This window comes from Bombina bombina, chromosome 2 (assembly GCF_027579735.1).
Source record: "Bombina bombina isolate aBomBom1 chromosome 2, aBomBom1.pri, whole genome shotgun sequence".
NCBI classification, from domain to species: domain Eukaryota; kingdom Metazoa; phylum Chordata; class Amphibia; order Anura; family Bombinatoridae; genus Bombina; species Bombina bombina.
The window spans coordinates 366,534,591-366,556,578 of NC_069500.1; the positions used below are offsets into that span (position 1 = coordinate 366,534,591).

At 39.7% G+C, this 21,988-nt stretch overlaps 1 protein-coding gene across 1 annotated transcript in view; it reads left to right on the forward strand.

Annotated features, from left to right (window-relative positions):
* The first annotated feature begins 13,786 nt into the window (after window positions 1-13,786).
* Window positions 13,787-21,988, forward strand: part of DDX55 (DEAD-box helicase 55) — a 46,287-nt gene continuing 38,085 nt past the window's right edge. Inside the window, exons 1-5 of the mRNA XM_053701815.1 lie at window positions 13,787-13,918; window positions 15,999-16,049; window positions 17,696-17,782; window positions 19,392-19,483; window positions 19,957-20,019. Of these exons, the coding sequence (XP_053557790.1) occupies window positions 13,811-13,918; window positions 15,999-16,049; window positions 17,696-17,782; window positions 19,392-19,483; window positions 19,957-20,019 (401 nt within the window). The 5' untranslated portion in view covers window positions 13,787-13,810. The remainder of the gene's footprint in view (window positions 13,919-15,998; window positions 16,050-17,695; window positions 17,783-19,391; window positions 19,484-19,956; window positions 20,020-21,988) is intronic.

Consider the following 21,988-nt stretch of genomic DNA (forward strand, 5'->3'; position numbering starts at 1 on the left):
CCACGCAATTGCTCCTAATGACCTTTTTGAATAGTGCTAAAGCCCTTATCCCCCAGAGGTGGAAGTCGACTTTGATACCCACACTAGATCATTGGAAGGCTCAGGTAACACTTACTCTAAATTTGGATAGAAGACATTATTGGGAGTCAGGCAGAGCAGTGACACATGAGCTAATGATGATTAGATGGAAGGAGGCCCTGGGGGGTGATAATGATCATGGTATGCAGATATAAATTATTGCCCGAGTCGAGCTGAGGACTCGTGTTGGCCTGCACTGAGATGTTCCTCTGCTTTTCTTTTCTATAGCCCCTCCCCAACTGCTTTTCTTTTCCCTAGCCCCTCCCCCTCTCTATTGTTGTGCTTAAACCTATCGGCAACTACTTTCCTACCTCCCCTTTCTTACCCCCCTTCTTTTTTTTTTTTCCTCTCCCCCCTCTCCTCTACCCATTTGACACTTATTTGGTTAATTTACTATTATATATGGCCCAAAGGAATACTATATATTAATATCTAAAATTTCGATGGGTTTTTCTCCTATTTCTGATTATTGTTATTGTTAACACTATTACATAATGTTCAGATTATCTTCTGTTATAGATAATACTGTTAAAGAACAAAAAAAGAAAAGAAAATAATGGAGAGCACTGACTAATGATGTAAACACTACATATATGTTTTGAGTATTATGTATTGGTCATGATATGACTATGAAACATCTGTATGTCCTTATTCTGCTGTACTTTTCTTTTTATATTTCAATAAAGCTCTTTTAAAAAAAAAAAAGCAATGTATTATTGAACAGATAAACACACATACTAATTTAGAACCACAAGTATGGTCTTTTTTGGAAAATTGTCAATTTTTATTAAATCACTATCTAAGGAAGATTAAGACATTATTATATTCCCATTTAGAAACACAGACTTAGTCCTTCTTGGAATATGGCAGGATCTATACACAGACAGAATGCACAATTATTAGTTTCAACCAAACACAGATATTAAGATACCATGAATTATATATGTCAACAATTACACATCTGGTTATAATAGTGTGTTTCCCCCTCCTTTTTTCTTTGTTTACCCTGTCGTCTTTTTTTATAAATTCTTTTATTTAGAAAACAAGTCAACGTTTTTGAAACAAATTAACATAATTTTGCTGCAAATATTTTTCAATAGCCTAACACCACCAACCATTGCCTTACTTGAAAGAGCCAATCAGGGCCTTAGTCCACAGACAACAAGGCTAACCCCAGTCAGTCATAAAGTTAGTATAAAGTACATTGTTTTGCAGTTATCTAACAACGTCAATTATGGACAGATATGCCGCAGGGTGAATTTCAAGTTCTGAGAATTAGACATTTCTCAATTTTTAGAGGAAAATTAGATGAAAAAGGGGCAAAATAAGTAATGGAAACAAGTTATTTAATTATATGTAACTAACATTTTATATAAAAAATCTCAAGGTGTTTACTGTCCCTTTAAGAACTTGCATTTCTTTAATATAGGTGCCACCTTTAAGGAGCCTGTGACTTAAACTGTATAAAATATTTAAGACATTTTTTATTATTATTATTTTTTTTAATAAAGTTTTTATTGGTTTTTCAAATAATCAATAAATACAACAACTGTACGAGTAAACGTACGACAAATTAAAAAACACTGGAGTATAGAAGAAGACAATACAAAATTGACGAAAACTCTTAACAAGAAAAGTTGCCAATATCTTTATGAGGGATGAGGCAATGTTAGGTAAAGGCAAGGGGGGGGGGGGGGGGGGGGGTGGACAAGGGAAGTATTAGGAGGGGTCCTCATAGAGAGGCAATCAAACTAGGTTTATTGGGGGAGGGGCAAGAAGCCTATGTCTCAAAGCTGGGGAGCCAAGATGTGTCAAACCTACTCTTCCAGTCGGACCACACTAGTTCGAAAAAATCAGATCTACCTGACGTATAATAAATATTTTTCTCCATGGAGTATATGTAAGCCATTGTTAAAACAATGAACGACCAGGCCGGGGGAAGAGATCTCTTCCAAGATCTCGCTATATTTAATTTAACCGCAGAGAATAGGAAAATACTTAGGGTACCATAGTGTTCGGGTAGTTTGCACGTACCTAAATGAAGTGAGGCCGTCTCGGGGGTTCTGGGAAGGCTGATACCTAAGTTAGCAAGTGTTGCGAAGCATTGATTCCAAATGGGCCTGAGCTTAGGACAGCTCCACCAAATGTGAGTCATGTCACCTGTATGTGAGCAATCTTTCCAACATGCAAGGGAGGCCTTAGGAAAGATTTCAGCAAGTCTAGCCGGGACATAGTACCAATGTGTAAGTAGTTTTATGTAAGTTTCATATATGGTGATGCAGTGGAGGTTTTTTTTTTGTAAGTAAGAGTGTACGCTGAAACTCCTCTCCAGGAGCTGAAAAATCTAACCTCCGCTCCCATTTTTGAATGTGTTGGGCTTTATCAGCAGGTATTGCCCCTTCCATGAGAGTGTAGTGCAGGGAAAGAGGTTTACCAAGTCTGAGCCCCTGCCCCCACCTGGATTCCCATACCGTAAGTTGCCGGGAAGGGGAAGACTTGAAACCCCAGCCGGACAGAAAACTGGTAACTCTCATATGTTCAAATTTCATGTATGATGGGGTAGATGAGGAGATCTCTAGTTGATTGTAAGGAATAAATGTTGCTTGAGGTGACACAGACCAAAGGTCCGCCACACTCATAATACCCAGTCTGGATCAGGAAGTCGGGTGTGAGTCCGGTGAGCCAGACAGGAGGCCAGTGATAGAAGTTATTGGAGACGGGTGGGGAGCCACCTGGGGACAATGTCGCAGATGGTCCCAGGCTGCCAAGCATTCCCGTATTATCAGGTTAGCCACTACTAAATTTCTCCTACAATGAGGAGGTGTCCAAACTCGATCCCTTAGAGTAAGGCTGTGTGGTAAAGAGGCCTATTCAATCGTCCTCCATTTACTATCGGAAGCTTTAACTCCCTACTGAGAGATGTGTGTGAGCATGGCTGCATCAGCATACCTAAAGATAGATGGGGAAGCCACGCCTCCGTACATTCTGGGATACTGTAGGATTTTATGAGAGACTCTAGGGGGTTTTCCTTGCCAGATGTATTTATTGCAGGTGCTCTGGAACTGAATGAGGAGAGTTCTAGGCACCCTGATAGGGAGACAACGCAAAGCGTATGTCAACCTAGGAAGGTAGCTCATCTTCAGGGCTGCAATGCGGCCCAACCAAGAGACGTATTTAAAGTTCCACTTAGAATTTAGGGCCCGGAGTTCGGCCAGGAGGGGTTTAAAGTTATCGTCAATTATTTGAGGGAGAGAGTTGGACAGTTTAACACCAAGATGAGAAATAAACTTATTACTAGGAATAAATTTGTGTTTTTCACACAGACTTTTGGAGACATCCTCAGGAAAACCAAAAGTAAATAATTTGGATTTAGACTGATTTAGCTTATAGTACGAAAGGCCGCTAAACGTCTCAAGCAGGGATAGGAGTCTTGGAACCTCCCTCAGGGGTCTGGAGAGGAATAGTGTGGTATCGTCAGCAAATAAAGCCACCTTATGGACCGTACCATGAAGAGTGATTCCTGAAATTTCCCTATCAGCTCTAATGGCGGCGGTCAAGGGTTCCATGGCCAGTGCGAAAAGGATAGGGGAGAGAGGGCAACCCTGTCTCGTGCCGTTAGTGATGGAGAAAGGAGCCGAGTCAAACCCTAGCCCCCTAACTGAGGCCACCGGGGTGGAATATAGAGCCCGCACCGCCCGGACCACCTGCGCAGGAAACCGGAAAGCTTCCAGGACCCTCCACAGGTACTCCCAGCGGACCCGGTCAAACGCTTTTTCAGCGTCTAAGGAGAGGACCGCAAGAGGCTTGTTAAGCCTCTTGGCCTCAAGGAGAATGTTGAGGAGTCTCCGGGTGTTATCAGGACCCTCTCTCCCAGAGATAAAACCGACTTGGTCAGGGTTAATAAGGGATGGAAGGAGTTTTGCTAACCTGTTTGCGAGAATTTTGGAGTATATTTTGACGTCAGTATTAATAAGCGAAATGGGACGGTAACTAGCACAGAGTGTTGGGTCTTTATTAGGTTTGGGAATTGTGACAATGGAGGCCTCAAGGAATTCACTATCAAATTTCCCCTTGTCCATTGCCAGGTTAAAAATCTGGTGAGGATAGGGGCAATTTAATTTACATAAGTCTTATAAAAAATGGCAGTAAAGCCATCTGGTCCAGGGGCCTTGAGAGACTTTAGCTTTTTAATGACCTGTTTAGTCTCCTGGCTTGAGATTGGAGAATCAATGCTCTCAATATGGGCTTTTTCTAAGGTGGGGAGCTTCAAAGATTGTAGGAATGGGCCTATAGTTTCCGAGGGAACCAGACAAAGCGCCAATCCGTCTTTAATATTATAAAGTTCGGAATAAAACTTATTAAACTGTTGGCCAATCTGGGAAGGGAGTCTGAAAGATTGAGTGCCCTGTTTGATCTCGTGGATGCGGGATGCGCCCGTACGTTGCCTAATATTATTAGCGAGTAAGGAGTCGGCCTTATTACCTTTAGAATACATAAGTTGTTTCAATCTAAGAAGATTGGATTGAGTCCTAGTGAATTCCAAGTGGCAAATGTGTCGCTTAATGTCCTTAATTTCCAATGCATGTAACGTGGGGTCTAAGGCCCGCCTTTGGGTTTCAAGAACCCATAGCCTGCAGTGAGCCTGGGAGAGGGAAAGGCCTGCCTGCTTTTTAAGGTGAGCCTGCTTACGAATAAAGAGGCCTCAAGCAGTGGCCTTAAAGGCCCCCCACAATGTGGCAACACTGATGTCAGGGGTGTCATTAACTTGGAGGGTGAAAAAAATCTCCCTCCTAATTTCCTCTCTGAAAGGAATGTCCGAGAGGAGGTGGTGCGGTAACCTCCATGGGGCTCTAGTTCTAGTGGTGTGCCTAGAGTCTAAGTCAAGGGTGACAAGGTCATGATCCGACCATGGGCAGGTATGAATGTTCGTGGAGCGAACAACGTCCAGAGCTTCAGGGTGGCAGAGGAAGTAATCTAATCTAGAAAATGTGGAGTGTGGGTGGGAGAAGTGGGTAAAATCTTTATCTAAAGGGTGAAGGGACCTCCAAACATCAAAATAATTAAACTGGGTCATGAGCTCTGCGGCTAGTCGGGTCGTGGCTATTAGAACTTGTCTTGGGCAATCTCAATTTCCTATCTAGCTTCCCGTCCCACACCATATTCAAATCAACTGCCAGGATCACATTTCCTTGTTGGACCTTATCTACTTGTAGAAGGATTTTCCTTAAATACCTTGGTTGTAACGAATTCGGGAGATAAATTGAAACTAGGGTGTAGGTGACATGATCTAGATTGCATAGTATGAGTATGAGGTATCTGGCCTGAGGGTCTCTGAGCACGAGAAGGGGCTCATAAGCCACCCTCTTGTGGATGAGGATAGCCACTCCCCTAGCTTTTTTTAGTAAAGCAGGCAGCCTCGAAAACTGGGAATTCCCTACCAGTATGTATAGGGGGGGAGTCGGCCAGGAGATGAGTCTCTTGCAGAAAAGCCACGTCGGACCCATGGTGACGTAGGAATCTAAATAGGAGGCTTCTCTTACCTACAGTATTCAGGCCTCTGACGTTATGGGTCAGGAACCTGAGGGGAGCCATTTACTGCCCTTTTACGGGGAGAGGATAGGAGGGATTGGGGACTGGGCAGAGGGATATGGGAGAAAGAGGGGGAGAAGCAGGCGAAAATAGTCCGCCTATGTAGGGCCCTAGAATGGGCACCAAATGTTGGGGGGGAGCTAACACAACCTAAACAGCGGTGGGGCCAGTGTGAACAGCCCTGCTCTCTATACACACAAAAATTTTTTATGAAATACAATAAACTAGAGAATGCAGAAACTCTAACTGAAACTGTTGCATAACATCAGACAAACGATCTAACAACATTTTAACATGACACTAATAAATAATAGTATCTACACAACTTCAGGTGGGTGAGGCTTGGGGCCTCTGAATGTGGTCAGGGGGGTTAGGTTTTGGGTGCTTTGGCCTTTGTTCCTTGGTAGTCCACTCCGGGGCCATAACCCGCAATCTAGAACGGGCTCCTTCTTGATTTACTGGGGCAGCTTGGAGACCCCAATTAGCAAGGAGAGTACCCCCATGGAGGGGGAGGGCACTATGTGGGTCTGGTTATCTCTTGTCACAATAAGTTTAGTGGGGAAACCCCATCTGTACTTGATGCCAGCCTTCCTAAGTTGGGAAGTGATTGGGGCGAAGAGCTTCCGTTGCTGAAGAGTGTGGGAGGAGAGGTCCGGCAGGAGCTGTATATCTTTAAAGGTGTAAGGAAGAGTGTGTTTACTGTAGGCCGCCTGCATTAAGCGATCTTTTTCCATGGCGTGCATATTTCCCTCCAAGGGACCCAGGAGAGCGGTAAACAAGGAGACAAGGAAGCCCTGTAGATCGCCCGTGGCGACTGTCTCTGGAATGCCTCGAAACCGAACATTGTTCCTTCTGGCTCTGTCCTCTACATCAGCTAACTTTAACTCGAGCTGGGAGATTTGTTCAGCAAGGCTTTCCGCATAAGACAGCAGGTTTGAATGGTCGGTAGCCAGGTTGTCCTGTTGGCGCTCAAAAGAGTCCACTCTATCGCCAATTTCAGCTATATCTTTTTTAAGTTCCGCGAAACTTCTCTGGATCTCAGCGGTAATAGATTTGGTCTGGGCCACCAGCAGTTTTTGTAAAGTACTTTCAGTGATGTAGTGATTGAGATGAGCGGCAGACTGGAAACTCGATAGCGAACCTCCGTCCTGTGACTCCGGGTCACTGACATCCTTTCTCTTGGGATTGGACACCTTACGTGACTGAGAGAAATGATCTAGAACAGTCTTTTTAGCTGCCGCCGGGGTCCTGGGATTTTTTCTGACGGAGTGCGACATAGTTGGGTTTATATGAAGAACTGATACTGCCCCAAAGATTTAAAAAGAGGCCCAACCCTGACCACCTACACAAAGAATGGTTGTTAGAGCATTGAGAAATTAAAACATATTACAACATTCAACTAGGTTATCCTAAAGGCTAAACTCTGATAATTGGTTAGAGCATTTGTAGTTAATAGTAGGATGTGAGAGCGGGGCTAAACACAACCCTCAAATACAAGTTACGCCTGACACATATTATTCAAACATATACATTTGACTCGAAAAGGTCCAGCTAGTCGACCAGCAACTGTCGATTGTAATGGTCCCTAAGGACCCCCACGCACCTAAGGAAAAATGGGATACGACCAGTTGGAAGGGGAAAGGGACAGTGGCAGTGACCAACCCAGACAAGCTGGGCCAGAAAGGGGGAGGCGCGAGGGGGACCAGAGCAACCAGTACCTACCCTGTGGATTCCACAATCAAATACCAATAGAGTACAATGCAAAGAAGAAATTAAATGAAAGAGAGGGGAGCAGTACACTAGGGGAAAAGTTATAATGCAGCAGTAGGCAAAGAGGTAACTTCACTGGTGTATCAAATATCTGGTTATGCTCACCCCCAAAGGTATAATCAGAATCAACACTTTCCACCAAACCTTTAGAGCGGGGCTGGAAGGAATGTCACATTTACAGTCTACCTTATAACATTCTTAGACTACTAACATTACAGGAAAATAGTAGGACCTAGGAACCCGGTGAGTGAACCCACACAAGAGCACCTTAAATGTTCTGAAACGGATACTGTGAGCTCAGTATCCATGTGTGCAAGTGTCCTATCACTCAGCGGGGGCCAAAGGGACCCCTCAGGGTACAGGGGATACGACTTATAAGAAGGGAAAAGGGGTAGTGGAAGTGACCAACCCAGACAGGCTGGGTCGGAAAGGGAGAGTCCCCAGGGGAATACACTTACAAATAAGAAATGAGCAAACTCAGATACCTTATGAAGGGGGGACAAACCAGGAAGAGTAATTAAAAGTGTGTGTAATATAATGGGGCTACTGCAATGTTGCTAAGGTCCCACAAATATTAACAGCCCAAAGATAGCTGTGGCTCCACAAAAAGGCTATAAGGTCTCAACAGTAGAGTACTAGTATGTTTTTAAAGGGTCAGATATCTCTGTAGTATGTTCTCCAGTGGGGTAGGGTTGTCAGTTAATTACCTAATAAGGGGTATAAGTTCTGTAAATTCCGCCTGGAAGTACTTGTAAATGCTAAGGGCCACTAGAATGGATCAGGGGCTTATATATTATCTAGGACAAAACATGTAGGGTGGGTAAAGAAATAAGAGTGTGCGTTAGATGCTGTCAACTATGTAACACATGTGAGGTATAAGCAGGTGGGAATTACATACACATATAATCACACTCCACTCTGAGCAAAGGCCTCAGAGAAACATTTGCTGATGCAGCAGCCTTCAAATACTGTATACGTATGTCCAGGTTAATAACATGCAAAGTGGTAATGTGGTGTACACAATAAGGAAGTCCGGTTGGTAGAAACAGAAGAGAGCACTTGTGTAAATAAGTCGTTTAGAGGAAAGAGAGAACATTAAGTTTCATATCTAATATAATATTGATTGGTGCATCCTTTTGACAGAAGTCACCTAGGGCCTGTGGTGAAAGGGTGCCCTAGTGATTTGGGGAGGGTGAGCCCAGTGGATCAATATGTCCTCAGGTACTTAGGATAATCTATGGGGCTGAGGCAAGTGAGGCCGGGCAGCCACGTGGAGTTAGCTGCAGCATAGCTGAGGTCAACTGTACCGGGTGACTTGGGAACGATAGGAGAGGAATAAACAACAAGAGCACAGCTTACCCGTAAGTACGTCAAGGCACCTTAATGAGACTTACTTTCCCTCACGGGTTGTCTCCGGTCAACTGTGCGGTTCCGTCGGAGCAGCTAGTGATGGGGCAATATGGCGGATTCTCGCGCCAAAACAGAGGTAGTCAATCGGTGCCCCACTGGTGCTTCACAGGTAATCCTGCAAACTGTAATGCCTCTGAAGGGGGATCCTTACGTTACAGAGGTTGTCCAGGTGCTTGCTATGATGATCTGTGAGGGTCTCCTCTGCAAGGTCAACCGTTCCTTTCGGCACTCCTCCGCCTCTCTCTCCTCTCATAGACCAGGGTCCAGACACACAGCCGCAACGGTCCGCTTCAAGGGTGGCTCTTATGCGGCCCCCCGCTGGCAGAGACGCAGCGGAGAAAACCTGCGCACCTCATCAATGGCGGCCCTTCGCGCCACCTCGGCGACACAGAAGTCACACCGGCTCGGTCCCTCCCGATGTAGTTGGTGAGTAGAGATAGAACCAGGGGAACTCTCCCAAAACTTGGCAGCTAGAAGCAGCAGGTACACGGCTTCAAGTCAGTAGTTGAGAGGGCCGGCCAGTAGTCAAGTTGCGGTGGCGTGGGCCTCTAACCGCTGTAAATTATCTGTAAGTATCTCCCTCCGAACGAAGCCAGTTACACCCGATCCTGTAGTGCTGAGACACCGGAGCGGAGCCCTGACCCTCCGTTGTCTTAGTAGGGTCCCTGCTTTGCGCTGGAAGAAAGTTACTAACTGGCTCAAAGTATAATTGTCCGCTTATCCTATGGACACTAGGAGGTCAGTGTTCGTCTGTAGGGGTGATCTGGCAAGAAAAGACCCTTGCTAATTTATTGAAAAATTCTACTTTTCTCCAAACGTTTGCAGAGCTCCTCACTACTGCGACCGTTCAGCACGGTGGTTAGCTCCGCCCCCAAGACATTATTTTTTAAAGGGACATGAAACCCAAAATTGTTCTTTCATGATTCAGATAGAGAATAAAATTTGAAACAACATTCCAATTTACTTCTATTATGTAATTTGTTTCACTCTTTAGATATAATTTATTGAAGAAATAGCATTGCACATGGGTGATCCAATGACACAAAGCATCTACAGTATGTGCATCAACCAAACAGCAGCTACTGATCCTACTTAGATATGCTTTTAACAAATTATAACAAGAGAATAAAGTAAATAAGATAATAGCATTAAATTGGAAAGTTGTTTAGCATTGCATGCTCTTCCTAAGCCATGAAAGAAAATTTTTGGCTTTCATGTCCCTTTAACCCCTTAAGCCAATACGACATAGATCTACGTCATAAGGTACACACCCTATTGTACCACAAAAAGTAGATCTATGTTGCAGCTTCAGGAAGCCATACTAAGTGACAACCAAGGCTTCTGGCATCTGCCTTTATATGGTAATGGAGCATGATCGGTGCATTGTTACCATATGAAGGCAGAGTGCTACAGAGAGTGACACTGGCTGTAACGATCATCCGTTGGTGCCGGTGGGAGGTGTGGGAGGGAAGGTGGGTGGGCAGCCCAATAGAGGAAGAGAGAGGGAGGGGCGGGACACTACATTACAGAAAATGAAGTGAGAGGGAGGGGCGGGACACTACGCTACAGAAAATGAAGAAAGAGGGAGGGATGGGACGCTACACTACAGAAAAAAGGATGGGGGGAGGATAAATAACAATCATGGGGAGGGGACCTCTACACTGCTGAAAAAATATTAATACATAAATTTAAAAAAACTGCCAGTACCTAAGATCCCTGCCACTAGTGGGAGGGTTAGAGAGCTGTTTGGTAAGGGATCCCCACACTGCAGATAAAGGAATAAAAAAAGATATAAATAAAAAATAAAAAAGCACTTAATTACATACTGTCAGACTGTCTGCCAGTATCTAAGATGTTGGTTAGGAAAGTGGGGAAAGAGAGCTGTATGAAGGGGAGGTGTCAGGTGGAAGGGTAATCCTTACATTACAATACTATTACCCTTACCACCTAACTAACCCTTTCACTGCCAGGAATTTCAGAAGTGTGGTGCGCAGCTGCAATTAGCGGCCTTCTAATTACCAAGAAGCAATGGCAAAGCCATGCATGTTTGCTATTTCTGAACAAAGGGGATCCCATAGAAGCTTTTACAACCATTTGTGTTATGACTGCACAAAGCGGTATGTAAATAATTTCAGTGAGAAACCCAAAGTACGTTAAAAAGTAAACATTTTTTTTAAAATTTATATCGCCGCATATGGCGGCAAAATTGTGACATAAAATATACCAAAATGGGCCCAGATCAATACCTTGGGTTGTCAATTTAAAATAAACATATCATTATGACAGGTAAATAAAAAAACAAGTTTTTTTTCTGTTTAAAGGGATACTAAACCCAATTTTTTTTTCTTTTATGATTCAGATAAAGCATCCAATTTTAAGCAACTTTCAAATTTACTCCTATTATCACTTTTTCTTCGTTCTCTTAAAATCTTTATTTGAAAAAGCAGGAATCTAAGCAAAGGAGCCGGCCCATTTTTGGTTCAGAACCCTGGAAAGCGCGTACACACGAAACATATCTGCATATAAGCCGGGTTTCTATTCCTTTCTATCCATGTTATTGCGGTACTTTTTTCATGTTTTTATTGATGGAATAAACTTTGGACTTTTTATCATAAAGCAGCTGGCTTGTGGTTATTGTGCTTGGGACATTGTTGTTATCTGAACCAAAAATAAAGATAGCAAGAGAATGAAGAAAAATTGATAAAAGGAGTAAATTAGAATGTTGCTTAAAATTGCATGCTCTATCTGAATCATGAAAGAAAGAAATTGGGTTTAGTATCCCTTTAAACTGAGTGATAGCTAAAATGCTAAAAAATATCCGGTACTTTGAGCATGTTTTTCTCTAACATTGCTGGTATTGAAGAGGTTAAACTTACATAATTCAGATAGCAGTTTTAATATTTTGTATTTAATTTACATAAGTAAGCTAAAGAAGTAACATTGCACTACTAGAAGCTATCTGGTGATTGGTGGCTACACACGTCTCTTGTTATTGGTTCACCAGATATGTTCAGCCAGCTCTCGTAGTGCATTTGCTGCTCTGGAGCTGACATTGGTAGTTAGAGACAAAAATGATGGCACTTGCATAAGACACAAATAATAAACCTTGTGTTTTGTTCACTTAAAGTGTACAATTACTTATAGGTCCATTTTTGGACCTTAACTCAACACCAGTTGATTTGAAAATATTTTTGTTTTTACACTATACTTTAATATACACTATAATGGGCCCTTTAATTGACGCATGTAGAGGCCACTTGTGGACGCTCATAGAGTAGGAAATACAGGTTTGCAATTTTATGCACCTCTGGCAGCCATGTTGTCTGGAATTGCTTCAAAAAAAGCAGAAGTGTCTAACCCCATAAATCTGCACCAAAACATGCAACAAAAGTTTTCCATCTACTTGCTAAAGAACTCCATTGTAAGCACTGATCAAACTGAGCCAAGAAGACAGCCCCCCACAGTAATAATTACTTATAACTGGAGCATCAGGAGAAAACATTTTTTTTTTACAATCTAACATTTTTCTCTAAAAGCCAATGACAAGAGGCATATATGTGCAGCCATCTCCCAAGAGTTAACTGTTACTCCTGGGCCTACCAAGTTATGCTCTCCAACAAAAGATACCAAGAAAACAAAGCAAATTCAGTAACAAAAGTAATTTGGAAAGTTGTTTAAAATTAAAAACTGTGTGTATCATAAAATAATACAATTAACTTTAAAGTGAAGGTAAACTTTGATGAATCAATGCCCTGTTTTTAAAAATACTATTAAAAACAGGGGCACTTACATTCATCAAAGTTTACAGTTCACTGTTTTTGTAAAAATACTTACCTTTTATTCTGGAAGCCGCTCCAGCGCTTCCCCCGCCCATCGCAAGTCTCTTCATACGTCACCGATGACGAATCCGGCTTCCTCCAATCACACAAACATTGCCTGGGGCCAAAAACATCAAACATTGCCTGGGGCCACACCATGACTGGAGGAAGCTGGATTCTTCATGGGTGACGTAAGAATAAACTTGCGACGGGCGGGAGAAGTGTGGAGCGGCTTCCAGAATAAAATGTAAGTATTTTTACAAAAACAGTGAACTATAAACTTTGATGAATGAAAGTGCCCGTTTTTAATAGTATTTTTAAAAACAGGGCTCTGATTCATCAAATTTGCCTTCACTTAAAGGTAAAGTCAATGGATTGGATAGGACATGCAGTTTTAAACAACTTTCCAATTTACTTCCATTATCAAACGTGCTTTATTCTCACGGTGTCCTTTATTAAAGAGTAATCTTACGTGAACACAGGAGTGTTCATGTCTTGAGCCATTTGGCTGCAGTGTGTGCAACAGTGTTTATAGCACTGTTATAAACTATATACAAAGTTGCAAACACTGCTGCCAATGCCATAGAAGCTCCTATCAGTTTACTCTTCAATATTAGGTAAGCAAGAGCACAAAATAATTTTATAATAGAAGAAATTTGGAAAGTTGTTTAAAATTGCAAGCTATAACTGAACTATTGACTTTACTGTCCGTTTAACTGTCCATTTAATTGTTTGAAAAACAAATTAGCAACAGATGTAATTGTGCCGTAATTCCGATTTTTTTTATTTTTAAACTGTCACTTTCAAACAAATCCGCATGAAACTGAACACCCACAACAATCTGCAAACTTTGTACATCTGTAAAGCGTCCTTTTTATTTTAGGTATGTTTAACCAGCTTATCTGAGCTATCAGCTACCCATAAGGCTTAAACAAACTGCAACCCTTCTGTCAGTCAACGTGGTGTACTCGTGTCATTGAGCCACTGCAGATGGTCACTTATCTCATTCTCCACATCTCTTCTGTAAAGCAGCCTAATTTACAACCCTCAAACACTAGCAGGAACCTTGGCGCTGTGCTTGTGTTTTCCGGAAGGACAACAATTTCAGCCGTACTAAAAGCACGTGCTGCTTTGGTAGCAGGAAGATGGAGAATGTTACTGAAGGGACCTGGGATAGTTTACCCCACAAATTAAATGACAAGATTCGCCAGACCCTCAGGGAGCTGCAGTTCACCCATATGACCCCTGTACAGGTTGGGATCGCATTTACCCTATAATAACAATGTGTAGTAGACAAAGTTGAGTAGTCTATCGAAGAGAAGGAATAAGCAACTGCTGGGAACAGAATGCATTATATAGGCTGCATGATCTGTTAATGAGGGGAGATTCTCATAGATTGATAGACTGGCATGTATTGCATATGTATTCTAGTCTAATATACCCTATCTTCCACTAGAAGTCTCCACCAGATTGGTCATTTCTCTTCAAGCCTATAATTTAATATATGTTTCTGATTTGAAAAGCTGGTTAAATTCACCAATTATAGGTTGTCAGCTGCCTTTCACATATAAACTAGACAATAGCAGGTGACCAGAGAATAGCAATAGGTGGAGTCATGTAATGGACCCTCCTCAAAATGCTACCTTAGACCTTTCTGTAAGTCCTGGCATATATATTTTACAAATGAGAAGTGGCTTTATCCTCTTAGTTTCCAGTAATAAAAAAGCAATGGTTTTATCGCCTGGATTTTGGTAGTACACACAAAAAAAACAATGTTAACACTTTTTTTGTCTGCCAATTAAACCCACAAAATTATGATTTTATCCATACCTCCAACCATTTCTCGGAGTCTTTCTGGGACAAGGTGAGCTGTACTTGTGGGCAGTGACCCACCAGTGGTATGTGAGCAGAGTTGCTAAATGAGTGGTAGGGTGTTATGGGAAAAGCCAGGGCAGTTCCTGGAAACTGGAAAATGTGCCCTGTCTTGGGATGCTGTGGGAGGGACAGCAGGCAGTGACCATTCCATAAGGTTTGGAGTTATGGTTTATATTTTTTGCTACTGGGAACGCACATAGGAGAGTGATTTGAAGCGCCTACCTTGGTTAAGAACAATCCACATAGAACTGTGATTTGATCTGCTCTTGACTTCCATTTACATATGCTGCACAGTAATTTTATTTTCTTTGGGTTGCAGAAGCATACAGGTAGTAGTGATTTTATCCCCTTGGTAGCCAGGAAACATTTTCTTTAAATCATCCGTGGCTGCAAGTAACGCACAGAATAACTTAAAGTGATGGTATAAAACCGCTAGGATTTTTCAGTGCTATAAATAAAGGGGACTTTCAGTCAAGAAGTATAAAAAATACATAATGCAGAAAAAAAACAATGCTGCATGGTGGTGAGATCATCACATCATTGAAAAAAATAGTGTTTTGCCGTGGGGGGCCGGAGGCTCTCAGCTCAGCATAAACTCGCAGGCAAATAAAGGTACCTTTTGAACATGAAGTTTTTTTTATTCTTCATGACTGAAAGTCCCCTTTATTTATAGCACTGGTTTAATAAACTCTAGGATTTACCATTACTTTAACCCTTTAGTTAATGAAGTATAAATGAGCCAGTTATTTATCATCGTTTGTGCTATTAATAGAACAAAAAGGGTTAAAACAGTATTTTTTTTTTGTCCCTTAACTACCTACAAAACCAGCACCCAGCTGGTTAACATATCTGACTGCCCAGCTTCATGCTGGACATCTGGGAACTATAACAATTTATCATGTTTAAATTGAAACTAGCAGGAAAATAATTTGATTATCTAGGTATTCATTGTTCACAGATATACATTATTTTAATATACAATGATAAATCATATATATAAAAATAGTCTGCAATATACTTTAATTATATGCTTTAAATATTTATTTTGTCCCCTTTTCTGTAATTTTGAGCTTTTCAGTTCCTGTTAGAAATGGAAGTGCAGAACACTGTTATGTTCCACACAGCCATTGGCTGCACACTCTAGTGACCTATTTATAACTGTGCCTAATTGACCACAGCAGAGAAGGTAACCTAAGTTACAACATGGCAGCTCCCATTGTTTTATAGACACTAAAACATTACACTTATATTATCAATATTTAAACAGCTAATGAAGCTTAATAAAATACATCTACATGTTATTCTCAGAATAATCTTTTCTTTGAATTCATCATTCTATCTAGCATTTATTTAGTGTTTAATGTCCCTTTAATGCAGCTTGTACATTTCCACAGGTTGTGTGATAACGTTTAATGTTTACACAAATTTGAAACTGAACTATTTTATTTCTTCTTTTAGTCTGCAACCATTCCTTTATTTATGAACAATAAAGATATTGCTGCAGAAGCGGTGAGTATGAACACACAGTGCCACACAACAGGTATTACAGTTATGGCAAATTAAAGTGACGGTAAACTTTACCCTTTGTATAATCAGATCCGGAATGTTAGTGATATTTTAGATAGAGTTTAATTATTCAGTTGTAATGAAGGTATGCTTCAAAGGGACATTGTACACTAGATTTTTATTTGCATAAATGTTTTTGTAGATGATCCATTTATATAGCCCATCTGGTAGTGTTTTTATAAAAATGTATAGTTTTGCTTATTTTTAAGAACATTGTGCTGATTTTAAGACTCCTAACCAAGCCCCACAGTGCCAGATGTATACACACGTTTACAGGCTCCTGTTTATGTTATCTGGCTTTTCATATGCGGGGGAGGGGGGGGGGTGTCTGCTTTTTTTGTTTACCCAGCCCCTTTCAGTGGGTGTCCCAGACTTCCTCATCAACAGTGCTTCTAAGTAAGTTTTTGAAAGGTTTTATACTGGATTTTTAGATCAGTATGTGTGCATAGTTTGAATGCTGTTATTTGAAAATTGGTGTATACTGTCCCTTTTAACTTTTTAATGTAGCACTGAAAATCAAAAACCCTGCGCTTCAACCTCCAACTTCAAAAGTATTTTTTATTTTATTTTGTGAGCCATATGTCTGCTATTTCTGAACAAAGGGGATCCCAGAGAAGCATTTACAACAATTTATGCCATAATTGCACAAGCTGTTTGTAAATAATTTCAGTGAGAAACCTAACGTTTGTGAAAAAGTGAACGATTTTTTTTATTTGATCGCATTTGGCGGTGAAATGGTGTCATGAAATATACCAAAATGGGCGTAGATCAATACTTTGAGTTGTCTTCTAAAAAAAATATATACATGTCAAGGAATATTCAGGGATTCCTGACAGATATCAGTGTTTCAATGTAACTATTGCTAATTTTGAAAAAAAAAAATTGTTTGGAAATGGCAAAGTGCTACTTGTATTTATTGCCCTATAACTTGCACACACAAAAAAGCAAAAAACATGTAAACATTGGGTATTTCTAAACTCAAGACAAAATTTAGAAACTATTTAGTATGGTTGTTTTTTGGTGGTTGTAAGATGTGTAACAGATTTTGGGGGTAAAAATTAGAAAAAGTGTGGGGGGGGTTTTCATAATTTTTTATAAAAAAATTTATAGTAAATTATATATGATATGATGAAAATAATGGTATCTTTCAAAAGTCCATTTAATGGCGAGAAAAACGGTATATAATATGTGTGGGAACAGTAAACGAGTAAGAGGTAAATTACAGCTAAACACAAACACCACAGAAATGTAAAAATAGCCCTGGTCCCAAATGATCAGAAAATGGAAAAGTGCTGTGGTCCTTAAGGGGTTAAAAAGTAAGTTAAAGCGTATCTTCATTACAACTGTCTAAATAAACTCCATCTAAAATAGCGCTAACATTCTGAATCAGTTTATACAAAGGGGAAAGTTTACATCACTTTAAAGTAGCTTTTCAATGACTTTCAATAAAAATAGCTACTAATAATATTACTTTTAGCTTATTTGTATGCAGTTGTTTTTGGAAAGTTTATATTAAAATATATGTGCACTTTAAATCTTTTAAAATCTTAACTTTTTTTAAAAAATAATGATTTATAAATCTCATGCAGATAACTGGGAGTGGAAAAACCCTAGCATTTGTAATTCCACTTTTGGAAATTTTGCTGAAAAGAGAAGAGAAATTAAAGAAATACCAGGTAAGCTGAAAAACTAGTAAAGTAAATCGGCATCATGTGTCCTTAAAAAACAAACTAAACCTTAACTAAAATGTAGATCCCATCTACTAAGTTCTGAGTGCATCAGGTCTAGAAAATAAACATGATAATACTAATATAGTGGTTGGAGATTTTTGATTAATTAGGTTCTTGTGTGCTTTTTTTTTTCTGTAGCTTTTATGTGAACATAAAATAGTCTAAAGGGTTTACAAGGTCTATAGATCATTTGGCTGAACTAGCACTTTTAATATTGATCTAACCTGTAAAACATATACTCAACAAAAGAAAAAGTGCAAAAAGAAAATGCTAATACTTGTTAGAACATTTTTATAATTACACTGTTACTTGAATATAACTATTAGACATGTGCATTTAGCTATTTCGGTCTGATCCAAAATAGCCAGTGCAAATTCAGATCTTAGAGTGTTGCACTTTCACAAGGCTAAATCTGGCCACGAAAATTGCGGAATGCAGCTTGGCGGCTGGCCGAAGTAGCCGAATATACATGTCTAAAAAATGTGTGTTCAAAGGGATATGAAACCCAACATTTTCTTTCATGATTTAGAAAGAGCATACATTTTTAAACAACTTTCCAATTTACTTCAATAATCAATTTTGCTTTGTTCTCTTGGTATCCTTTATTGAAGAAGAAATGCACTACTAGCAGCTAACTGAACACATTGGTAAGCCAATGACGAGGTATATACTGTATGTACAGCCACCAATCAGCAGCTACTTCCCAGCTCCTGAGCCTTATGCCTTTTAACAACTGATACCAAGAGAACTACACAAATTAGATAATGAAAGTAAATTGGAATGTTGTTTAAAAGTGAATGCTCTATCTAAATCATGAAAGAAAATGTTTGGATTCCATGTCACTTTATCCCCTGCAGATGGTGTTAAACACATTAAAGCCAACTTCAGAGCAGAAATGCACTATTTGGGACCTAAGTGAACTCATCTGGTAATCCTATGATAAGAGACGTATGTGCAGCTACCAATAAACACCTAACTCCCAAAAGTGCATCGCTTCTCAACAATGGTTACCAAGAAAACAAAGTCAATTTGTTACTAGAAGTACATGGAAAAGTCTCTTAAAATTGCATGCTCTGTCTGAACCATGGAAATGTAACTTTTATTTTTATTTCCCTTTTAAGGAAAATATTTATAACCACAATATATGCATTTGTAATTGGCTGATGGCTGTCACATGATACAGGGGGAGTGGAAATAGACATAACTTGGACATTTGACAGAAAAAAAATCTACTACTCGTGAAGTTCAGACTAAGTGCTATTGCATTGTCTTATTATCATTCATTTGTTGATTATGCAAATCTACTATATTTACTGGTTTCAGCATCCAAATGTTGTCTCTGGTTAGTAGCTCTCTTCATATAACTTTTTTAGTTAAATAAAACCGAGATCTTTTGTGAACAATCAATTCAGTTGTAAAAGTGTTAAGCGAAAAAACGTTCTATGCCTTTACAATCTTTACAGGTTGGAACGTTCTATGCCTTTCTGAATGTTTCACCACTCTTTACAGGTTGGAACGTTCTATGCCTTTCTGAATGTTTCACCACTCTTTACAGGTTGGAGCTATCATCATTACCCCAACTCGTGAACTTGCTGTGCAGATTTATGAAGTGCTCTCGTGCTTCACTAAACATTTTCCACAATTTAGGTGAGCTTGTATGTACTTTGTATGTATATTTTACTCAAATTATCTGGGAACATAGAAAAAAATTATTTTGCAAAATAAAATTTAAAATAATTTCATAAATGATGTACAGGTGCATTTAATGACTAACGAATAGGAAATACAATTGTAAACTTTCAGGACATTGGTGTCGGTTAGCGATGACTGCAATTATATCCCCTAATAATTAAAAAAAAAAAAAAAAAAGTTAGTTTTTTTTGTGTGTAGTACACTGGCACTAGCCTTTTCCTGGGAAAGCATATTCTCTGTATCTATTGTTATGATAATTGTTAGCCTGGGGCTAATGTTCAAATATCAATATCGTAATTGTCAATTGGAAAATATTACCTAAAATATCCCCACATCTTTTTTCGAAACAAAACAGTTCCATTTTATAATATACATTTCTGATTTAAAATATCATTTTTTTTTTTTTATTTTTTTTTATTTTTATCCAGTCAAATTCTTCTTATTGGGGGCAGTAATCCAATTGAAGATGTCAATAAACTTAAAGAACAAGGGTAAGTGATACGTACATTTGAGAAACCATGCGTTTCTGTTTAAAATAGGAAAAATACATGAGAATAAAAAATATGTATCAAATATTAATTGAATGGTTAATTTTCATATTTGAGTAAAAGCATTTAGTAATATAAACATATATTCTCATGTTGCAAATATTCCTGTTCCCGTGAATGCACATGGCTTTCCTAGCATATGCAGTTACTGTGTAGTGTGCTCCAGCATTTCAAGACATGCACATGCGCTGAGTGAACATGATTGTATATTACAAGAATGGATCCAATCAAATTTGAAATGCACAGCTCTACATTTTAAGTTTGACTTGTATGATCCTTTAATAGGGAATGGATGTTTTTTTAGATATGCAAGAAAATTAAATGTACAGTGTAGACTAGAATTGTTATTGTTTTAAAAGATAGATAATAGCTTTTTATTACCCATTCCTCAGTTTTGCACAATCAACACAGTTATATTAATACAGTTTTTACCTCTGTGATTACCTTGTATCTAAGCCTCTGCAGACTGCTCCCTTATTTCAGCTCTTTTGTCAGACTTGCATTTTAGCCAATTATTATTATTATTATTATTATTATTATTATCAGTTATTTGTAGAGCTCCAACAGATTCCGCAGCACTAAAATCAGTGCTAAATCATAAATAACTCAACGGAAGTGCGCACAATGTTATGTATATGGCACACGTGAACTAGCACTGTCTAGCTGTGGAAAATGTCAAAATGCTGTGAGATTAGAGGCGGCCTTCAAGAGCTTCGAAATTAGCATATGAGCCTACCTAGGTTTAGCTTTCAACAAAGAATACCAAGAGAACAATGCAAATTGATGATAAAAGTAAATTGGGGAAAAAAATGTTTACAATTGCATGCCCTATCTGAATAATTAAAGTTTAATTTTAAGTTTAAAGGAACAGTCAACACAGCACAAAACCAAAATAAATATACAGCCACATAGATGATTAAGTTTATAATGTATATGAGCATTCAAAATAAAAACTTAGATAGTAAAATTATTATAAAACTCACTTTTCTCCAGTCTGTTTTACCAATTGTTCTGAGGCTTGACCACCTCCCACGCCTAGAGGAGGATGGGCTCACTGTGAGTGACAAGTTTTGTCTTCCAATCCAAGAGTAGCCTATTTGCATTTTGTTTACCCATTGTGTGTGCATGTGAGCGTGCACGTGACCCCCCTGCACGTGCCCCCTCACACGTGCAGGTGACCACCCCCCCCCCCCTCGGGTGTGCACTATTGTCTTTATAATTTACAAGCAGGCACAGCATGAAAGGGAGCAGCTCTGCTAAAGAGCTTTTAGAGCAGGAGTGTCCTTTGAAAGTGTCCTTTGTTGAAGAGCAGTAATGCCCTACTACTAAAATCCAATCTTTATCAGCCACCAAACAGCAGCTCTCTCCCAGTGCCTACTGCTCTTCAACAAAGGAACCAAAGAGAATAAGGCAAAATTGACAATACTTGAAAGTGTCCTTTGTTGAAGAGCAGTAATGCCCTACTACTAAAATCCAATCTTTATCAGCCACCAAACAGCAGCTCTCTCCCAGTGCCTTACTGCTCTTCAACAAAGGAACCAAAGAGAATAAGGCAAAAGTGACAATACTTGAAAGTGTCCTTTGTTGAAGAGCAGTAATGCCCTACTACTAAAATCCAATCTTTATCAGCCACCAAACAGCAGCTCTCTCCCAGTGTCTTACTGCTCTTCAACAAAGGATGCTTACAAGTTTTATCTAATTTACCTCATTCTCTAATTGTCCTTTTTTGAAGAGCTGTAATGCACAACTGGCTTTCAGCTATCTCCCAGTAATGTATTACTGCTCTTCAACAAAGGAACCAAAGAGAATAAGGCAAAATTGACAATACTTGAAAGTGACCTTTGTTGAAGAGCAGTAATGCCCTACTACTAAAATCCAATCTTCATCAGCCACCAAACAGCAGCTCTCTCCC